Here is a 22,951-nt window from a genome sequence, read left to right as displayed (position 1 = left end):
GCAGCACACGGTCTACAGTAAATGCAGCTCACGGTCTACAGTAAATACAGCACACGGTCTACAGTAAATACAGCACACGGTCTACAGTAAATGCAGCACACGGTCTACAGTAAATGCAGCACACGGTCTACAGTAAATGCAGCACACGGTCTACAGTAAATACAGCACACGGTCTACAGTAAATGCAGCACACGGTCTACAGTAAATGCAGCACACGGTCTACGGTAAATGCATTTGGCAATATGGCCTACTGTGTTTTTGCAATGTGTCCGACCGTGTTTTTGATTCATTCAGACGACACTCAAGCAGCTGCAGTTCAGAGGATGATGTTTTTCTCCGTGAAGTAAACCAACAGTCCGTATTGACATGGTTGGGTTTGTCGTCGGCGGTAGACACCCACCGGCCTTGACCGATGACAGGCAGTTGGAAAGAGACAAGATGGCAACAGGTTTTGTTGGGACACGACGTGGAACCAACGGACAGTAGTTCAACCTGCAATCTGACACACACGTTCAGAAGATACCTACTGTATTTAGGGTAATGGAGGAACAGATGACCAGCTTGGAACCTCTGACCACCACCCCTAACCAAGCAGGCCTCTGCTAAGGCCACTTTTGCCGCTGTGTGTAGAACGCAGGACCGCCTTGATTCCGCCACAAGGTCGTCCGGGTTGCTCCCGTTCTGACGTCATTATGCATTAATCATTGACCAAACAAATCCCCGCCCTTTATACGGGCAACCGTCATAGTGGTCCCCCCTACGGGGAAACAAGAACGTCTTCCTCTTGGCTGGCACCCAGGAACGGATGAGGTCTTCTTCCCCTTTGCTGGCACCCAGGAACGGATGAGGTGCTCAAACCACATTTGTACTGTAACACCCGTATAAATACATCCTGGAACACCAAGCGACACACCTAAGTGAGGGAGGGAGGCCTGTCAGATAGATTATCCCCATTAGGAGGGTTTCTGCGCTGATCTACAGGTGTCCCCTTACTACTGCCACTGCAGCTACACACAATAACAACGTATCATGTCAGCTGGGATCATTGAATTTACCCAGATGAACAGCAGAGCGGAGAGAGCGAGAGGGGGTGGATTAGTGTTGGGTGTCACCGGTTTGTCCAAGAGCACAGGCAAACACACCAGGTCTAGAATCAATATTTGCTCAAGGTCCTCTTGTCGTCCTCTTTCCCTGGTTTATGTTCGTTCTACACAGCAGTGTGCCCTTAGAACCAGTGTGCGTGCGTGCGTGCGTGCGTGCCGTCTACAGCTGGGGGTGACGTGACGTCCAGGTGTCTCGTGTTCTATGGAATCGCTCTAATTCTACGTTGTTTTTTTTCCCCCCACCACACGCAGTCATCCCTCCTGTTGTCAACACCTTGAAATACATCAGCCCACCAGCGCCGACGCTAACAAACCTGTCAACAAAATGTACCTGGCTCCCGTCGTTAACACTAAATATAGGTCTTCGTTGACCATTGTTTTTGTACGGTAATATTACCCTACCGAAGGATTCAACGGAATCTGATCTCCCGCTCGATTTCTCTCCCCCTCGGTTTCAACATGACAGACGGGACAGACACACACACGCCCACGCGCACACCCACACACACAGTGACCATATGCAACCCTCTATGGAAAGTGTGTGTGTGTTCCAACATACAGGATAAAAACCTCCATCACCGGCCACAATCAGAAATGAAGACAGAAGACCTGACAACGATGGTCTCTCTTCAAAAGGAGTCTGACAAGTAATCATCTCAATTACATTATCGGAGAAAAAGGGGGCAGGAAATGGAAAGAAGGAAATGAGAGGATATTGAATGCTGAAGGTGGAAAGAGAGAGATACGGGAGGGGGGGGGTGTGTGGAATGACAAGAGGGTATGGATGGAGAGAATATTAGAAAGAGGAGTAGATGGAAAGAATGAAGAGGGAGGGGGGATGATGATGAAGGGATAAAAGAGGTGGATGGGAAAGACAGGGTAACTGAGGGAGAGAAATGAAGTAGAAAATATTGTGGAAGAGAACTTAATAATACAATGCTTTTGGTTTAATTCATTTTGGAAATGCAAAACATCTATTAGTTGCTTAAAACTTCATAAGGCACTTTCTCCTAAAACATCAGTGTTCTCTTTAAAATAAGGAGTATATTAGTATCAACATAAATGTTTAAAGATTAAAGACTGTTCACCATTTTCCGTTAGCTTTATTTTTTCAATACTTTAAATTTTTTATTTACACAACAGTTCATTAAAAAGGCATTTTGATATACGTTAAGACATTTTGATACATCAAGCAAACATTACCAAAATATACCATAAATAATTCCCAGGCAAAATGCCACTTCCATGAAACAAGAGATGAAATATCAAAAAGGTCAGATAATACATTCCTATTTAACATACATTGCATGTTTTCCCCCCCCCCATTTTAAACATTGAAATTGGAGCTTTTACATAAAACATATTCCATATTCTAGGTTCAACGTAAGTACAGACATTTCTCTTTAGTATAAATGTAGCTTTCCTTGGTTTATTCAAGAGAAGAAAAGAAGAAAATGAACAGATTTATTTTTCAGGCTTTTGTATTTCTTAAGGCCTGTGACTAGATTTCAGGCAGATGCGTTGGTCAGGTTATACAAATGTTGGCAGATTGTAAAGCTTCACTTTGTTTTGCAGTAAAAAGTAAATGTTTAAGAGTAATAACCCCCATTTAGTGTTAGAGAAAGAAACTGTTGAAAACACAATTTTAACATACTTGTACAATAATCTGTAGACAATTTGGTTAGACAATCGATGACATTGTAATATTTGATCAGAATATATTACTGATCAAAAGTTACCACACTTGCATCATGAAATTGTTTTGGTTCAGCTGGAATCAAATCTCACATTAACACACAGCTCTACTGCTCGCTATCTTTCAGAAGTAACATTAAAGTCCTGGACTGAAAACATTCTCTAAAATATTATGACAAAACATTTGGTAATACACAAGTAAGAGAGTAGACATGAATTGCATCAAAAATACCAAATGGGGCGCACACACACACAAGGAATTCAAGCCTTTCATACTGACTGTGCATCAAACCAGGAAGTGCATGCTAAAATATGACGTATACACTTCAAAATATTAACAAAACATATATATAAATAGAACATTTAAGTCAATGGAGAGTTTTACCAGGAGGATTTCACCAGCGAGAAATCAGAGGAGCTCCCATGACATCAACAGACGGACCAAAATGTTATTTAAAAAGGTGATAAGGCACAGAGGAAAAATCAGAGTACGACAATAGTTCAAAATACATTTAGATGAGTGACTAGGCTGGATGAGGGACTAGGATGGGTGAGTAAGGGGTGAGTTGTTTAGGGATTGGCTCAGCCCAATTAAAAAGCAACATCGTTCTACAGACACCTTTGACAATAACAATGATAAAGAGTTTTTATTATGATGAACACTGGGATATAAAAGCGACGCAGAGATTGTCCTTTTAGCTGGAGTGGACTTGGCTTCACCGCGGGGAGGGCTAATAGCTGGTGGCACGCGCACGCACGGAAGCTTGCGCGCACTGTAATGTAAGCTTGTGCGCACGCGCCCTAATCCAGTTTTAACTCTAAAATGAATTGTAAGTTTGAGCCTAAACCCTGAGCCAGAAAATGACTTTTGCCTCATGGGGACCGGCACATTTTTTTTCTGGTTTTACTATACTCATGGGGTATAGTAAAACTACTACCTTGACCTGAGACAAAGGGCTGGTTTTGATGTAAGCCATGGCTAAAAGAGTGGTCCCTCATTCTCAAATTCACCATCACCACAGTCTTCACTTGTCAGACCCTGGCAGGGGATTGGTGCATGGAAGGGGGCGGGACATGCCACTGGCTTGCCGTCAATCAGTCTGTCTCTAGCACCTCGCAGGCTCTCCAACGCTCCGACTCCGGATTTAAAAATGTGTTTCAGATCTTCCCCTCCTCTCTCTCCAGGAAGCCTCCGCGCTCTAAAGGAAATCAGGATGTTTTATCAAATGAGTTTGGAATACATCACTCCAGGAGGCTGAGATATAAACCCTCAGTGGTGACAGAAACTCACCCCGTCATTTTGCATTGGATTTCTGCTCCTGAAATACGAGAAAGAAAGCAAACTCAGTTCAAATTAAATTCGTTTTTTATGAAAAATGCCACAGAGACTCAAGATCCCATTCCAGTGCCGAATCGTTGCGGACCGTTTGGTCACAACGAGACCATAATGAATCCAAACCGCCATATGGGTTCGAGAGGAATGTCGTGGGCGGAGTTACCTGCTGTGACTCGGAGGCGGTCCTGCTCTTGGGGTGTTCCGTCTCCGTGGGCGACCGGGGCAAGCTGCCGTTAGAGTCCGTGACGAGGAGGGTTCGCCGTTCTTTGAGGGGCCTTTCCTTGTCACACTTGGTGACCCGGAACCTGCCGGGAAGATGTGACTTATTACCCATTTAGACTGGCGGCCTGGTGGCGTAACGCGGCAAACAGAGGCCACTAGTGGCGAAGGGCCGAAGTGCAGCCAGGACCCTTCACCCTGCCGTGACACAACGACCAGGAAGTGGTAAGTTGGCGGAACGGCAACACGCCTATTCCCATGCGGCGCACGCAAACCCGGAACCGCATCCATCAGCCGGCCATCATGGCCGACGTCGCAGATGTCATTGAAAGATTGATTATCTTGTCAGCAGAGCCTGCCAGCAAGCCAAACTCAGAGACGGATAAAGCCGGGAATAACAACAGACTGATACATTGGTGCAGCTGTAGTCTTGAGTCTTCATGGTCATCGCTCACGGTCGACTTTGCCAAGGCCCTGGCATATATCTGAATATATATCCATGTCACGAGCCTGACACCAGGATGCGTGAGTGCAACGGTCCAATGAGAAGCCTGCACGCACGCACGCACGCAACGCGCGCGCGCCACAACTGGCGTGTATACAGAAGAGACCGCTGGAAAACAATCCCAAGAACAGCTCATATCAACAGAGGGTCTACGCACGCCAACTGACCGCGCGCACGCTAACATAGACATCGCAAGCAGAGGAGTGGCCGCAGAGGGGAGAATGAGCGCGCGTGCCCCAAGGGTGTCCCGGCTCCGGAGCTAGGAGCTAGGAGCTAGGAGCTCAGTCTAGTGGAGGGGGATCCCATCACACCCATGACACGGGCCCCGCATCGAATTACATCAGCAGAGGAATACACCCCTCCCAGGAGGGCGCGGTCCCGGGAATACGCTCTCGTTCAGGATGAGCTAATGAGACGGGAGGATGAGACGGGCGGGCATGACGCCAGAACTGGGAGGCCGCCTCTCTGAGAAAGCTCACTACGCACGCACGCACACTACGCACGCAAGCACACTACTCACGCACGCAAGCACACTACTCACGCACGCAAGCACACTACTCACGCACGCAAGCACACTACTCACGCACGCAAGCACACTACTCACGCACGCACGCGCTCCCCTTACCTCCCCACAGCCAGAACGGTGACCTCCACGTGGCTCCTCCGATCCGCTGCCTTCCTGCCGGACGAGCGCCTCATCAGGGGCCACTTCTTGTGGTTGCAGCGGTTGCAGATGACCCGGTTGGCCCCGACTCCTCCGACCGTGTGCAGGTGGTTGCAGGTGTGTTTGGCCGCGCCCGCCGGCGCCCCGGGGGACAGGGGCGTCCCGGGGGAGGTGGGGGTCATGGGGGAGGTGGGCGTCAGCGGTGGTCTGTGAAAGGAGGACAAAGGGCTTGACGGACAGGGACACCGGTTCAACTCATTGGGGGCCCCGTGATTAGGCCAATCAGGTGCGCTTGTCCGGCGCTACAGAAAGATTTGTACTGCCGTACTCAGTGACCAATCACATCAGCTCTGAAAAATAAAAAAATTCTTCAGAATCTAGCACTCACTATTACAGCTCATTCTTGGGCAACATGAAGCGCGTGTGTGGCTGGTCCAGAGAGGAGCAGTGTAATGACTTAAGTGGCTCTGTGTGTGTGTCATGCTACGGTCACCATTACCACATGGGAAGTCACAGAAATGGACCTGGAAGACTCACGAGAGGGAGGGACAGCGGATGTATATGAACAGAAAAATAGATGGATATAAAGCCGAATATCAGAACCACAGGCCCTGGAGAAAGAAGGATGAGAGAGAAGCCGATGAAGGTGGAGTAGACAGAGACAGAGGAGGGGAAAGATGGAAGAGAGCGAGCGATTGTGAGCGAGCGAGAGAGATTGTGGATTAACGATGTGGAGAGGCACTGCAGCAAGTCAAGGAGAGGAATTTAACTACCACATCCAGAAAGACAGGGGGGAGACACGAAGAGACCAGACCAGGAGGGGAGACACAGAGACACAGAGAGACCAACTCCAAGAGCTCCACCCCTATAATCAGACCACCCTTCTGTCCCATAAATTGCATCCCCCTCACAGTCAGCCTCTCCCCCACTAAGTGGTCCGCTGGCAATCTGCCCATCGTGACAGACAGGTTCACAGTGAGCACGCCACACGGCAGACAGACAGGTTCACAGTGAGCACGCCACACGGCAGACAGACAGGTTCACAGTGAGCACGCCACACGGCAGACAGACAGGTTCACAGTGAGCACGCCACACGGCAGACAGACAGGTTCACAGTGAGCACGCCACACGGCAGACAGACAGGTTCACAGTGAGCACGCCACACGGCAGACAGACAGGTTCACAGTGAGCACGCTACCCGGCAGACAGACAGGTTCACAGTGAGCACGCTACCCGGCAGACAGACAGGTTCACAGTGAGCACGCTACCCGGCAGACAGACAGGTTCACAGTGAGAACGCTACACGGCAGACAGACAGGTTCACAGTGAGAACGCTACACGGCAGACAGACAGGTTCACAGTGAGAACGCCACCTGGCAGACAGACAGGTTCACAGTGAGCACGCCACCTGGCAGACAGACATGTTCACAGTGAGCACGCCACATGGCAGACAGACAGGTTCACAGTGAGCACGCCACATGGCAGACAGACAGGTTCACAGTGAGCACGCTACATGAAGGGAAAGAAATGAAAGTGGCAGGAATATCCACTGTTCACACAGCCTCAAAGCTGCCCAGCCACAATACCATTCATCAACTCACCACCCCCACACCCCCACACCCCCAACGCTCTCCTCACCCCTCCCCTAGTCATACCTCCATGTACATGACTCAAGGTCGAGAGTGTGCTGGCACTCTATGGCTCAAATGAATGAAGCCCACAAAGTAAAGACATCTTCTTAGACGTGTGTGTGTGTGTGTGTATCCCAGCTGTCATGTTGAAACAGAGAGGGAGAGAAAGCAAGTTTGTGTGTGTGTGTGTGTGTGTGTGTGTGTGTGTGTGTGTGTGTGTGTGTGTGTGTGTATACCCACATGGCCTTGTCTGCAAAGTGGAAAGCGGAAGCCAATCACCGCAACAATGACAACCTGAATTCATGGAGGGGAGCGTTACCTCACTATAACACGGCTTGCCTGAGCCTGGTAACTACGTGGATGGAGGTAGAATATATTTCCAGACAGCCAACTTTCGTTTCCAGTTCCAGTTAAACGCAGTCCACAATCAGACAAAATAATGATTTGATCACATTGACGTTGGGAGACTTGAATGTCCCGGGTGTGCTGGCGTCGATCCAACCTAACCAAGCCATAAAGAATGACGGAGACCAGGCCTGAGCTTCCACTCCGCCGAACCCGACGACACCGCTGCTTCAAAAAGGGAGACAACACTGCCGTCTAGTGGGCCGCAATGTAAGCACACCCTACTGGTACCGTCTCCTTGGCAACCGGCCCTGAAAACCCACCCCTTGGTGAAATCGGAAGAACACGTTAAGTGGCGGTGGTGTTAATGACGTCAGACGAACGTCAGATGTTGAGAGTAAGTTAAACGTTCCCCTTCCTGAAGAATATACATTTTACGGGCTCTGAAAAGGTTCGGCTCAGGTCACTCAACAGCAGCTGGGGGCTTTATAGTAGTGAAAATGTATTGGGGGGAAACACTGCTTACCCATCAGAATCAACGCTGGTATTGAAAACCATGGCTTTGAGGGCATCGGTGTTCGCTGTGGGGGAGAGAGACGGGGAGAGAACAGTGTGGCATTAGCGAGGAGGACCGAGTGAGACTTCAAAAAAGTAGAAACGTTACAGGAAGATCATAGCGAGCCGATAAGCTATCAACACAATTAAATGGTTCATGCAATTACCGGGAGCAAATCCACCAGCAGCGGTCTGTGTAGGCTGCGTGCAAAGCACAGAAAACAGAGGTATGTAAGGACCAAAGAGCAGAACTGCCTTCAAACAAAAGGCGTCACATTAGGCCCATAAATTAATTAGCCCCTTAAAAACCCAAACGTTATCCAGATCAGGACGTTTCTACTAGAAAGGTCAGACTCATGAGGACGTGTTTTTACTGAGCCAGCCTTCACAGATTACAACAAAATAAAGGCCGGTAGCTTAGTTAGTCAAAACGTTAACTGTTAATCAGTTAAATTGCAAAAAATAAAATACGGATGTTAGTGATACACGTACATTTTTATTCTAAAAAAGGTTGTTGCTCTAAAAACACCTAAACTTCTAACAAAGCATGAAAAATAAGCCTTTTAGGGTAATTCTAAGGGCTTGCATTAGTTATTTTGTTAACTGTATGTTCATGGTTTTTCCATTGGATTTCTGACTTCCTGTCTAAGTAAGATGACATTCCATTTGACCTTTTCCGTCAAGGCGAGGCAACAGTGACTTTGAAGTATGTCAAATTTTGGAATTTCTCACTCCAGCATAACAATGAATAGCCAATCCATTTCACAGATACTAGAGAGACATTCTCTGTTGGCCAATCACAGATGATGTTTACTACACACAAATAGCTGCTCACAAGTAATATGAGGGTTCCCAAGAGTTTTTTTTCCTAGTCTTGACCTTCATACTGAAGCCTTGAGACTAGTGTGCAATCTTACTCCAGAGAAATACATATTTCATTTTGAAAATAGCATCTAGATATTCAGCACAGCAAACATTAGATTTGGTCTTGTTTCCCACTCCGGATTGAAAAACTAGCTTTGACTCTAGGGAGTTTTTTAATATATTAATGAAGCTTTTGTGTTAGGGGACTTGAGTTCACAGAAGTTAAATAGTCCAATAATGATTTTCACAGTTAACTGAAATGTTAAATCGTTAAAGAAAATGCTAACTTCTTTAATCAACGATTAGGTGCCCAGCTCTGTCGGGGTAAATAGCCTAGTGGTTTGGGCACCTGAGAAGGTGGACATTTTCTATCTGTACTCTGTGGACCACCACAGTTAAGTGGCTCGATACAGACATTATGGGGTGACGTGTGGAAACGTCTGACTCACTTCCTACCGAAATGTCACAAGGCCTTGTGCACTTCCTGTTTCCTCAGATCAGACAATATAAGCTGATTGCCCCACTCGCTATGAATCTGTAAATCTGTACAGCAGAAGCATACAATCTAATTACCACTTCCCCTTGCATTTCGCGTGCACGGGGGGGGGGGGGGCATTTGAACACACCTTTCTAAGGGCCCGGGCCTTGTAAAGTCCCTGACACTCTGTACTGTTGCCATGGAGCTCAAGGGGGGGGGGGGGGGGGCAAAGCTTTGTCCCGATGACTTCCTACTGAGTCATCATAATCCCACAATAAGACCCTATTAACATGATGGCTCAGTGTGTGGATGCACTGCGAGTTATCTCGGTGGAACACGGGACCAGACGACTACACAGAGATAGTAGGGACCCGACATGTCGGCCCGCAAGGTTCTCTGTGCAGCGCTAACGATGGTGTTATTTATGTTGAGGCATTACGGGTAATGTCGAGGTTACGTTGAGGTAATTGAGGTCGAGGCCAAGGTTGGTGTGAGGTTAAGGAGATACGGAACATGGATTTCTTGTGTTTCTCAAATCCACTCAAGGATAGGAAAACGTAAGGCAACACAACTGGGAGAAAACCTGTCCCGGCATAACGCAACTTTAACGTTGTCGAAAGTCTTTCAGGGCGTGGCCATCGGGAGGTATTAGCTAATGAATGATTCCAAAATGGACCACTAACGGAGTTGTTCCGAATGGTCCACGCCGAAACGGCCTCTGCAATGGTACAGGAAACAGATAGGCCCTCTTGCCCTCTATACTCTGAACAATGCTAAACCGTCCACACTGTACTGCCAACGTATTTCCTCGACTAAAGTGACTCAGTGCAATCCCACAGTGGACATCACCGGTCACCTGGCCAGGATGCCTTTTGTCACACTGACTGCAGTTATTTACTGGTTTTGATTTTATATTGCCACGATTCTATAGGGACTCATTCCCAGTCTAGAGCGCATGTACAAGTACGTGATTCATTCCCAGTCTAGAGAGTGTATGCACTGGTATGTGATTCTATAGTGATTCATTCCCAGTCTAGGAGTGTATGCACTAGTATGTGATTCTATAGTGATTCATTCCCAGTCTAGGAGTGTATGCACTAGTATGTGATTCTATAGTGATTCATTCCCAGTCTAGGAGTGTATGCACTAGTATGTGATTCTATAGTGATTCATTCCCAGTCTAGGAGTGTATGCACTAGTATGTGATTCTATAGTGATTCATTCCCAGTCTAGTAGTGTATGCACTGGTATGCGATTCTATAGTGATTCATTCCCAGTCTAGGAGTGTATGCACTGGTATGCGATTCTATAGTGATTCATTCCCAGTCTAGGAGTGTATACACTGGTATGCGATTCTATAGTGATTCATTCCCAGTCTAGGAGTGTATGTACTGGTATGTGATTCTATAGTGATTCATTCCCAGTCTAGGAGTGTATGTACTGGTATGTGATTCTATAGTGATTCATTCCCAGTCTAGGAGTGTATGCACTAGTATGTGATTCATTCCCAGTCTAGGAGTGTATGCACTAGTATGTGATTCTATAGTGATTCATTCCCAGTCTAGGAGTGTATGCACTAGTATGTGATTCTATAGTGATTCATTCCCAGTCTAGGAGTGTATGCACTAGTATGTGATTCATTCCCAGTCTAGGAGTGTATGCACTAGTATGTGATTCTATAGTGATTCATTCCCAGTCTAGGAGTGTATGCACTAGTATGTGATTCATTCCCAGTCTAGGAGTGTATGCACTAGTATGTGATTCTATAGTGATTCATTCCCAGTCTAGGAGTGTATACACTGGTATGCGATTCTATAGTGATTCATTCCCAGTCTAGGAGTGTATGTACTGGTATGTGATTCTATAGTGATTCATTCCCAGTCTAGGAGTGTATGTACTGGTATGTGATTCTATAGTGATTCATTCCCAGTCTAGGAGTGTATGCACTAGTATGTGATTCATTCCCAGTCTAGGAGTGTATGCACTAGTATGTGATTCTATAGTGATTCATTCCCAGTCTAGGAGTGTATGCACTAGTATGTGATTCTATAGTGATTCAGAAGATAGAAGATAGGCATGTGATCCCCCTCCAGTAAGGTCGGGCGTGTCTAAACTGGCAGCACACGGTTTCACTAATCCTCTGGCGCTCCCCAGGGTGAACGTGTTCACGTGTCAGACACCAACCATGACCCACCTACACCGCAAGCAGGTTCACACAGGGGCGCAAATCGCACGCGAGCACCTCAACCGAGGACGGTTCGGTTTAGAAGACGCCCTTCCGGGCCGAACCCCTGAATAGGTTTGTTCTGTCAGTGACGACAGACCACGAGGCCCCGCTTCGCCAGACGCTCCACATTCTCCCACAGGAAGAGGACATGACAGACGCAGAGTTGCCTAGTTACCTTCATTTTTCATGATGTAATGAACGATTTGTCCAACGGTGTCGTTGTTGCCCTCAATGTAGGCGTTGTTCATCTCTGCAGAGAAACACACACACACACACACACACACACACACACAATTCACATGATATGCTGTGAAGTTTGAAACCTGAGAATGAAAAAAAAGACAGTCCAACTAGACAGATGGTTATCTTACACACCTCACATTTTTGCAAATATTTGATACTATCTTTTCATGTGACATCATTGAGGAAATGACACGTTGCTACAATGTAAAGTAGTGAGTTTAATTGCGAGTACATTTACTGTCCCCTCAAAATGACTCAACACACAGCCGTTAATGTCTAAACCGCTGGCAACAACAGTGAGTACACACCTAAGTGAAAATGTCTAAATTGGGCCCAATTAGCCATTTCCCCTCCCCGGTGTCATGTGACTCGTTAGTGTTACAAGGTCTCAGGTGTGAATGGGGAGCAGGTGTGTTAAATTTGGTGTCATCACTCTCACACTCCCTCATACTGGTCACTGGAAGTTCAACATGGCACCTCATGGCAAAGAACTCTGAGGATCTGAAAAAAATAATTGTTGCTCTACATAAAGATGGCCTAGGCTATAAGAAGATTGCCAAGACCCTGAAACTGAGCTGCAGCACGGTGGCCAAGACCATACAGCGGTTTAACAGGACAGGTTCCACTCAGAACAGGCCTCGCCATTTTTTACCCAAAACACGATCAAAGAGAGCTACGCGCGCATGCACCTTTCAAGAGACAACCCGTCCAGCCTGTGCTGATCTTTTTCCATGGGTCTGTGAGACGGCTTATTAATCCTCAGATATTGGATGACATGCATTAGGATAAAACGGGGTTTATCAGATGGATGAACCTTAGTGTGTTATGTCTCGTGGAAACCTCACCACACGGGATCCGCTGAACGCGAGACCTTCCCGAGCTGAAGACCATTATGGTGCTGTTGTAAATAGCCATTACACAACAGACGGTACATGCTAATTACAGTGGCAACCAGGGACAAGGGGCAGTTTGCAACTTAGCTCCATCTAAAGGTCTTTTTCCATTACCCAGTTGCCAAGAGGCTCTGCCCTTTAGATTACTTTAATGACCGCCTCATCCTGTTGAGAAACTTTTTTTCACAATGGGCTCTGCTTCCCCATCACATTTACAGTAACCACCAAGGGAAATTCTGCATGATCGCTTCGCACGCTCAGTTTTTCAGAAATCAGCCCCCCGACTACCCCCCCCCCCAGCACCGCTCCATCATTCGACCCCAGAGTGGAGCTGTGACCCCATGGGCCAGCATCCGTCTGTTCTGTCCAGGGTCCCCATATCGTTGAGCCTGGAGACTTGAGGTGGCAGGGACCATACCCAACCTCCGTGGCAATTCAGAACGCCAAGACACCCACCATCATCCTGACCGTTCCCAGCCCTCTAGCCACCCCTGATCAGCAGGACTCTGATCAGTAGTCTGGACTCAATGTAATGCATCTCTGCATGCCTGGGGAAGGGTTTTCATCTCCTTTACAGAGAAAATAGTTACAGAAGAATGGACTCTCTTCATCCCTTACAAAGATTGCAATTCAAGCCTCCCTCATGTGACGTGTTTGATTTCAAAGGCTCCAAGAACACTAGGTAGGTAGAAACCAGAAGAACAGGAGCGAGAGAGAGAGACAGGGGGAGAGAGACAGGGGGAGAAACCGAGAGAGGAAAGGCAAAGAACACGGACATTCTTCCGTACTCCTCCGCGGAGCCCCCCCCCCCGTGCATTTCCCTTCCTGTGACGTAACCGTGGGAACCGTGTGAAGCCTGACCCTACGGCCTCAGCTGAGGGGAGGTTGTGGAAGTGGGTCGTCTTCGTCTTAAAAAGGACCGTTCAACTGTCACTGTAGTTGGCTGTAGACGTTCGGACAGCAACGGTTTTCTAACCTGTCGTGAAACAGCAAGGGCAGCCTGGACCCAGCAGTGGAAGGTGAGATTGATTTATTATTGTCCTCTCCTGTTCTGAATCACAGTAGCACAACATATCCTCTTCTACATTATTCGGACACAGCTCAAACTTGCTGTCTACTGGTGGGGGTTGGGCTTGGGTACATTTAAACATACTGGTGTTAATGAAAAATATCCACTTCAAAATATACCCATATACTGTGCAAAGGTTTGGGGTCACTTAAAAATTGCTTCTCTGTCCACTAAAATAACATAAAATTGATCAGAAACACAGTGCACACATTGAATATAACCATTGTAGCTGGAAACAGCAGTTTCTTTTTGAAATATCTACATAGGCATACAGAGGCCCATTATCAGCAACCATCACTCCTGTCTTCCAATGACATATTGTGTTTGCTAATCCAAGTTCATCATTTTAAAAGGCCAATTGCTCATTAGAAAACTTGCAACACTAAGCAAGAGGACAAACATGTGTCTAGTTTGACAAAACAGACGCCTCACAGATGCTCAACTGGCAGCTTCTTTAAATAGTGCCTGCAAAACAACAGTCTCAACATCAACAGTGAAGAGGCGACTCCAGGATGCTGGCATTCTAGGCAGAGTTAAAAAGAAAAAGCCATATCTCAGACTGGCCAATAAAAAGAAAAGATTACAATGGGCAAAAGAACAGACACCGGACAGAAGAACATTGGCAAACAAGTGTTATGGACAGACTCGTCTAAGGTGTTCAGATCACAAAGAACATTTGTGAAAGGCAGACCAGTTTCTGGAGGACAAGTTTCTGGAGGAGCGTTTGACACCATCGGTCAAGCATGCTAAAGGAAATGTGATGGTCTGGGAATGCTTTGGTTCTGATGAAGTGGGAGATTTGTACAGGACAAAGGGGATCTTGAAGAACGAAGGCTATAGTATCAGTCCATTTTGCAACACCATGCCATACCCTGTGGACAGCACTTGATTGGACCCAATTTCCTTTACAATGACCCAAAGCACAGCTCCAAACTATCCCAGAACTATTTAGGGAAGAAGCAGTCAGCTGGTGTTCGGTCTACAATGGAGTGGCCAGCCCAGCCTGTTGAGCTGTTGTGGGAGCAGCTTGACCGTATGGTACGCAAGTGCCCATCAAACCAACACAACTTATTGTGGTGTACAGAATGTGACGAAAGGACAAACTCCCCGTAAAGTTTGGTCAGTGGTTTTACCAGGAAAGAGCATGAGTTTACTTGGTTTCTCCTGCTCCTTGTTCCCCATCACTCAGACTCTCCCCATAAGTCACCTCTTCCCTTGCCTGCTACGCCACACATGCCGAGACACATAATGAAGTGGCCAAAATGTCTCCAACTTGACCGCATCGTTGCACTAGGTATTCATTCATGTGCTTATACCATTTGGGACCTATTCGTTGTAGTTTTGAGATATCCCCTCTCTTACTGTCGTTAAAACATTGAAATGTCTTTAAGACGTTGACACGCCGACTTCCTCCTTACCAGCCATCTCCAGGTCCTTCTCCTCGGCAACGCGGGCGGCCTCCTCCTCGTCCTCCGCCTCCGTAGTGCAGCGATAGCCCTTCTTCTTCAGCACGTGGCAGATGAGGACTCCCAGCAGACCCAGGAGGAAGAAGACGGGCACCAGGACGAAGGCTATGTACTCCGGGTTCCTCATGTCCCCACCTCCGTGCCCGCCGCCGCCCCCGCCTAGCGTTCTCGGGGGCACTGTGAGGAAGATGGAGGGAAGATACAAGGAGAACCGAAAACGGTTGGGGGGGGGGGGCAGAAAGAAGAGATCAAGAGGAAGAACAGGAAGAAAATAATTAGATAATGACCAGAGATAGTCACCTGTATAATGTAACAGGCGGTAGAGGTTAGAGTGTGGGGCCTGTAACCAGAAGGGAGCTGGGTTCAATCTGCCTAGTGGACAAAGTGGAAAAACATTTACCTCCTTCAAATCACTCCAGACAAGAGCATCAGCTAAGACGCGGAAAAAAAAAAATACATAAAAACAGCAATCCATTAGTCATCCATTAGTCATCCAATCTGACGTCATCCCCAGTCACCCTAGTGTTCCTGAGCTCTAGCCTGAACTGAACCGAACTGTCACCCAGCTGGAGTAATGGAAGTCGACAGAGCTTTCACTTCTCCCTGCTTGGGTCCGTCGCTCACTAGATTAAAAGTGCCGTCCTCCATTTCTCTCCCCGGCACTCCGGCCCACTGACAGGCCTTGCACGTCCCAGAGCGGAGAAACCGTGTCAGTCACCAGAGAGTGCTGAATCAGAACTTTTCAGCGCTTCGTCTCTCCCTGCCCTCGTCGGCCTGTCCCCCTTTCTCTCCCTTAGCCGATACGAGGATGAGTTTCTTTTTTAAAAAGAAAGCAAAACAATGCGAGTGAGTGAGAGACAGAGCAGTGAGAGAGATAACGAGAGAATCGTGACTAAACAATGGGACAGAACTGTTGTTAAGCCGGTTTATTGGTTTAAGGACCATTGACAATGGTGACCAGGACTCACTCACACAAACTGTATGTGTGTACACAGAGAGGATGTTAACGAGAAAGGATTTGAGGCAAGAAAGGTTTACAGTTCCAGACTCATATCACCACATACCTCACCTTCACTGTGTTTCTAGATTTCTTGGACTTCAGGTCCTTCAATCTGTTCATTTGGTCCCACTTGACTGAACGTCACACACTGATTACACAGGGAAACAAGACGCCTGCAGGTTCAACTCCGGGCAACGACGCAAACCGTTGAAAAGAGTGAGTCACAGTGAGCGCCTATTGGCGCAGACATCATCCACAGAGACTTAACAAAGCACTCCCTCTGTCATAAACAGACTTCCACAGCCAGGGAGACAGGCAGCCAGGCAAAAGGTCTCTAAAACAGACAGAGGAACATTGTGTAAACCTTCTTCCGATCTCTGCACCCCAGAACTTGCAACACCTCTACAGCCAATTACACTTCAGCACCCCCAGAGCCTCATTTTACAGCAATCGGCTGCAATCCTCTCTCGGACATTCCCCCCATGGCCCGGCAGGGAGAGGTATGGGGTCAAAGGTTACACAGTGAGTCTGCTGTAAGGCAGAACATCCACTGACGTCTTCTCATCACATGCGACATTCCATCCAGGGCCAGACAATCAGGTCACTGTGTTTACCATGTGCATCTGTCTGGGTAGGAGGCGGGGAGCTGTCGGCCCGCCTCGCCCCTCTTTCGGCTTCTCGTCCTTCCTGTGTGTCTATTTGTCTGACCTCCCCTTACGCCAGCCGGGATAATGGATGAGCACTAGAATCTGCCAGTCAGGTCAACATCAGTTACAGAGCCGACATCATGTCCCTGAGAAGGACTTAAAAAAAAAAAATCAGTCACACTAACGCATGTTTTTTTTTGCACACAAAATTCCCTTTACATTAAGCTACACATTAACAACACTGAATAAACGACGCAGTAGTTTATAGGTACATGTGAATATTTCAAAGAGCCTTCCTCGTCTAGTCTTTACAGACGACATATTAATGTACCCAGCCCTCCATGAACGACCCAGGGAGAGGAGATGCAATTACAGTTCAAACAGAGTCTGGAAAATCCCTTCATATCCACTGGCGTTGCTTTGCGGCGCATCCCCGTGCCGAGACACAGATGGCACATTTCCGGTGTTATGTCACGTCACCACCCAGGCAATATATATTATGGGGGTTAAATAAAGGTGTAACTCGCAGGAGCGTGTGTAAAAACCCAAAGAACTTCAAGGGATCAACAGACGTCTGGTGCCAGAATGTGGCAAGTGCCCGGGGTGGGTCCACAGTCAGAAAGAGACTGAAAACAATTAATAAAACGCTGCACTGTTTTGGTCAGAAGTGCAATTGGCCCATCTTCCTTTGCCACCTACGTGTACACGTAGCCGTTTGGTCTCTCATTCAACCATCTTGATTATTATTGAGCTTTAGGTTTGATTCATCCCATATAAAATTCTTCTGGATTTTGAACTTATTTCTAACAAATAAAAACATAACTGGAGCTTTACATTAAAAGGTGGTTAGTAACGTATTTTGTAATAATCAAGTATAATGTTGAGTTAACTGTGTACATACAATCACCAGCCACTTAATTAGATACACCTATCCAGTATCAGGTAGAATGCACCCCACCCCTGCCCGTTTGGCCTCCATCCACTTTCAGGTGGTGTGTGTTCAGAGATGCCCCACTGCAAAGGCTATTGTTGGCCTTTGTCAGCTTGAATGAGACTGGCCATTCTTCCTTGTCCTCTGTCTCATTCAGAATGTGTTCTTGCCCACAGACCCATCGCTCAGTGGATGTTTTTTTTTGGTTCACCACACCATTCTGCGTGAACTGTAGAGACAAGTGCACAAACACCCCAGGTCAGCTGTTTCCCAGACGCTGGAACTACCATGTCAGGCACCAACAATCACACCACATTCACTTAGATCTTGAGTCTTCCACATTGTAATGTTTGGTGGGACAATAACCAGGCCCCTTCACCACATCTGCATGCTTTTCATATCAGTTGCAGCCAGACGATTTGCTTTCTGGCTATTGGCGTTAAAAAGCAGGGGTAACTAATGAAGCGGTCGTTGAGCGTAGGTCTATTTAAAGTCAATGGAAGTAATTACTAAAAACAATGAAGGCCCAGGTCACATGCCCTGTGGTACACCGCAATGAAATCTGTATGTGCGAGAGGCTTCCAGTAAAGAAGGCGCTCTGCGTTCCGCGACTCTGTCGAATAACAAACCTCCCATTTTGGAACGTTGGTGTATTTCAGTGTTTATATGTGCATCATCTTTAAGGGAAATCAGTCAAACTGGGGTGCATGTTTTTGATATATTCAAATCACAATTTTCTGACCAAACATTGCAATTACTTTTGGGAAATTGGGTGAAAACAGGGTAAAGAACCTCACTTCTAAAATTAAATCATAGAAATAGCAGCGTCCTTAATCTGCCAACTGAATTAAATGACTAATTAAAGACTGACCTGCCTTTGAAAGTTTTATCGCCGATTGCAAGGTGCAGTCTGCGTCTAAAACATTGTAGTCCTATCAACTCACTCATTGTCATGGCGTTTGACGCATTTGCACGGTTATCAGTAGTTATGCAAACCTTCTCAACCCTTGAGCAATATTTTTTCTGTATCAAGTATGTTTGCAGGCAACAGCCTTGAAGCTGAAACTCCTAATAATTCACAAAGTTGTGTATGTGGTAGAATACCACATTTCACTGGCGTGTTGAAACACTTTTTTACTAGCAGTTGCAATGTAAACTAACAGTTAACAACTGTCGAGCATTTGAAAACACCAATGTAGATAGATAGGGAAGTCTAATTTAAGAAGATACAAATTTCAGTCCAGGGCTTCTAGAAATATTACACTGCTCCATATAGATGGCCTAATATTGAAAAGTCTGTAGCGGCCTCTCTTGCATGTCATTGCATAAAATTAAGGAATTGGTACCAGTGTTAAAGTAGAAAAACAGAAACACCACAGGAGATGCACCTTCGGGCACCAAATTGGGGTTTTGTGATTAAAGGTGCACGATGTAGATCTTAGTCTCTAACGTCAGCAACGCTGCAATTTCAAACAACGACATGACTTGTGTCCGGAAAAGCATTACTGAGACCGGGAAATGATTAGCTAGTCCAGGATGGTTTAGGACTCGGGGATAGTAGGCCTACTGTAAGTATCTAAAGTGAGTACGAAAAGTCTACACGACAATGCAAACTGATAGGCTAGAGAGAATGTTGAAGGGGTGAATCTCAGCACCCTGGACAAATTCTCATGGAAAGCATCTTTAGGTCGAACAAAACAGCTCCCATCTGTTCATTTCAACGACAACGTCATGGCAAGCATCAGTGCTGGAGACGTAGGCCTATACAGTTATATGAACCGCCTTATCGGATTACGTTATCTAATACTATGCTTCAGCGTACGGAGGTAACACCATTTTTTTAAGCTAAGTGAGGAAAGGGGTGTACTTTTAACGGAAAAAGAACTTCCGTTGAGTTTGTGTAATTTTCTGGGCTACCGTTCTGCGAATCTGTCAATAGTATTGAAAAAAGAATTAACTACACAAAATGAAGGGTATCTAACGAAAACAACATCCACTCCTAAAGGTTAAAGTTCGAGCGAGTGACCCGTATTCGCTGAGCAGAAACTCCAAGAAAGTTAGTTATTGGTCGGTCACATGCTAAACGCATGAAACCGTATCTGGGTATTGTTGAACTGATAACAGAGACAACTGGATCCTTCCACGAGTCAGATGTTCCCGAAAACGTGTGTGTGTGTGTGTGTGTGTGTGTGTATGTATAGCCCATTACTCAGAAGTTCCTTGACTGAATCACGTGCATCTCTCACTATCCTAGTCATGCCAAGAAATGTTGGTTTTGAGTGTCATACACAGATCAACTTATGCCGCATTCACAACCAAGTTGAATGTGTGAAATTAACACTTGGATGTACTGACGAGCAATCAGATATATTACCACAATGTTACAAATGTCGTTTTTTTGTTGCTTTTGTACAGTAATTACCTGCTAAAACTGTTGTTATCGAAGTAGGTTGGTGACGTTAGATATTACCATAAAGGAAATGTCTCAGGGACAGATACCAGTTTAAGTGACATTTTCTACGTTGTATTTGGTCCCCACTTGGTTAGAAACGCACAATATTGACCCAGCAACAGCCTGGACCAGTTCTCACCGCCACAAGGCCAAGGCTGTCGACTTTATACAGGACAACAACCAGACCAACTGACGGTTCAGACACGCAAGTCATACCATCCCTGGCATGCCAGCAGTCTCGTGATCACATTAAAGCCATGTGTTGGGTATTTTTGTTTAATCAAATGAGGCCGTGGTTTACGTTTTGGCATTTGAGAGCCAGGGACAGCAGCTGCACAGTCACAAGGGATATACAGCATATCCTCAATAATCATATCCTGTGTTATTGCATGTTTTAAGGACGGCCTACACTGTACAAATAGGAAATTAACTCTTGTTTTGAGGACTCCGACTGGAGTCACTAAAAATAACAAAAAAAAGACGCCCTCCTCAACTCACATGTAATTTCAGAATGCATATTTTCCGAAAATAATGCATTTTAAAAACCGGTTTGGTAATTTGCCGTAATTCTTGAACCACTCGGGCAGAAATTATTCTACCAGTCTTCTGTTTCTTAACTGTTCACACTTATGTTCCAGTTGTAAGCAGTCTGTATACAGCTGCAAATTGACAACGGAAAGTGCCAGAATAGACTGCCTGCTTTCCCTTCGATAACGTTTTCAAAAACTGGCCACTTTCCTACCCCAGATGCACGACAACAAATTCACTGAGTACACATTATCAGATGGTGGAACTTGCAGAGAAATTGAACTGTACAAAATAAATCTTCGGCTGAACGGATACTGATTTCTTGAGGCATATTAACCCATTCAGAAAGCAGAGTTATCGAAAGCGATATGCGGATGAGAAAGTAAGTTCCGAAAAACGACAAACTCCTATAACTTACATGTCACCGAGGAATCAGCCATGGTCAAAACCACCGGTGCCTGTTGTGTTCACACAAGATTTCGGTTTGCGGCAGCCTAGATTACTTGCTGGCAACTGCCTCCAACCAGCACTGCATCTGTGGAGAGATATACGGAAGCATTCGGAGTTTTTCCGATTCTTGCTATTTCCTCATTCTTTCGGAGGAACACCCTTCTCTTAAAGGAGCATTTCCCTATTTGTACCATTTGTCGTTGGAATAGAATAGATCAGGGATTCCCAACCTGGGGGGCGTGCCACCAAAAGGGACGCCTGAGCATCCTGGGGGTAAAAATGTAATGTGTATTTATAATTTATCTATTTCAAAGGGGGTGTCATGAGTAATTACATTTATTATTTTCATCTTATTAATATAACTGGTCTTGTCTAAAATACCTCACTCACAATGAAAACTTCAAGGAAATAGCCCTAATTTGCTGCAACATTGTGGAAGTTAGTTGAATTGCAGCAACAGCAGTTCACATTCAAATAATGTATTCCTTTGTACGGGACTTGCAGTACTCACTTTAACTTTTGGTTGACCAACTTAAAAAGCTTTACAAACTATATTTTGGGGTCTTTATAAAGACATGAAAAGCAATGTAGGTGGCACTATTTTCCAGGGTTCCTTTCACAGCAGGATCAGACAGCCAGGGTGAAAAGTTAAACTGTGGAGCTGAGGTTAAATGTTGCTGCATAGCAGTAGTCTATCAAAGTGGAAAACTTAAACAAAATGATTTAATAGATTTATACATGTAGCCCACATCTTGAATGTTCATAGTTATTAACCGAGCCAGAAGGATGTTGATTCGACCAGTGTAGTCATGCAATATTTTCCATATTTATTCTAGCAGAATGAAAGACCAGTGCACATACACCATTTGGCCAAAAGTTTGTAGAACCTCAACCATCACACCTATATGAGCTTGTTGGACATCCCATTTCAAAACCATGGGCATTTGCAAAACATATCTGTCCCCTTCACATTTAAGATAAAACCTACACCTCTGTTTAGCAGAATGTACCAGCACGTTCTTAAGTCTGGACTGAATTAATGCTGGGAAAAATCAAAAGCGCAATACATCAACATACATCTAGGTGGAGCTCCACCCACTCATATACCAAGCAGGCGGGAGAGCTCTAGAGTCTATCCCTGGTCTGCACCAGTCTGCACTTGCAAAACCTCTGATGCTAGGGCAGCTGTGTTGTGACAAACCTGATGGGTCAATGCCCTGAGGTGGCTACTTGTTCACTAGCCTCCTTTCCTTGTCTTGTTTCCTCATATCTTTTCCTTAATGGCCACTGATCTGTGGGAGATTGATGCAACACGAACCGTTTTATTTTCATCCTTTTTGCATTTCAATTGCTGATGTGAGGAGAGAGGTACATAAGAAATCCCTCTCTCACTCTCGCTCACCCCCCCCCCCCCACACACACAAACACACACACACACACACAAGTAGAACTAGGCTGCACTCTAATTGGCAGAACACTGTAGAATGTTCAAGTGGAACTCTCAAAGTGTTGTTATACACGGTGGGGGCATGGCTTAGCGTGACAACACCCTTGAATACAGGCAAACACTGTGTGGTATTCTTTCCTTGAACCAACATCCACCTATGAAATGCAGAATAAGTAGTGATTTATACCCTTAGCATTTCACAT

At 46.0% G+C, this 22,951-nt stretch overlaps 1 protein-coding gene across 2 annotated transcripts in view; it reads right to left on the bottom strand.

Annotated features, from left to right (window-relative positions):
• Positions 1-21,469, bottom strand: part of rell1 (RELT like 1) — a 29,924-nt gene extending 8,455 nt beyond the window's left edge. Inside the window, exons 1-8 of one of the 2 annotated variants that reach the window (XR_004575354.1) lie at positions 21,270-21,469; positions 15,246-15,470; positions 11,798-11,872; positions 8,025-8,079; positions 5,484-5,729; positions 4,298-4,439; positions 4,090-4,117; positions 3,045-3,997 (exon numbers count right to left, since the gene is read on the bottom strand). Coding sequence is in view for 1 of the 2 variants with exons in the window: in XM_010887981.5 (XP_010886283.1) it covers positions 4,094-4,117; positions 4,298-4,439; positions 5,484-5,729; positions 8,025-8,079; positions 11,798-11,872; positions 15,246-15,470; positions 21,270-21,291 (789 nt within the window). In the remaining variant the exon portion in view is untranslated. Of the gene's footprint in view, positions 1-2,186; positions 3,998-4,089; positions 4,118-4,297; positions 4,440-5,483; positions 5,730-8,024; positions 8,080-11,797; positions 11,873-15,245; positions 15,471-21,269 lie in introns of those variants that run through there. The other variant, XM_010887981.5, reaches the window with a different exon arrangement.
• Positions 21,470-22,951: the final 1,482 nt, after the last annotated feature.

This window comes from Esox lucius, chromosome 24 (genome assembly GCF_011004845.1).
Source record: "Esox lucius isolate fEsoLuc1 chromosome 24, fEsoLuc1.pri, whole genome shotgun sequence".
Taxonomy (NCBI): domain Eukaryota; kingdom Metazoa; phylum Chordata; class Actinopteri; order Esociformes; family Esocidae; genus Esox; species Esox lucius.
Note: the sequence above shows the minus strand (reverse complement) of the source record. Positions and strands in the feature narration are given on the sequence as shown.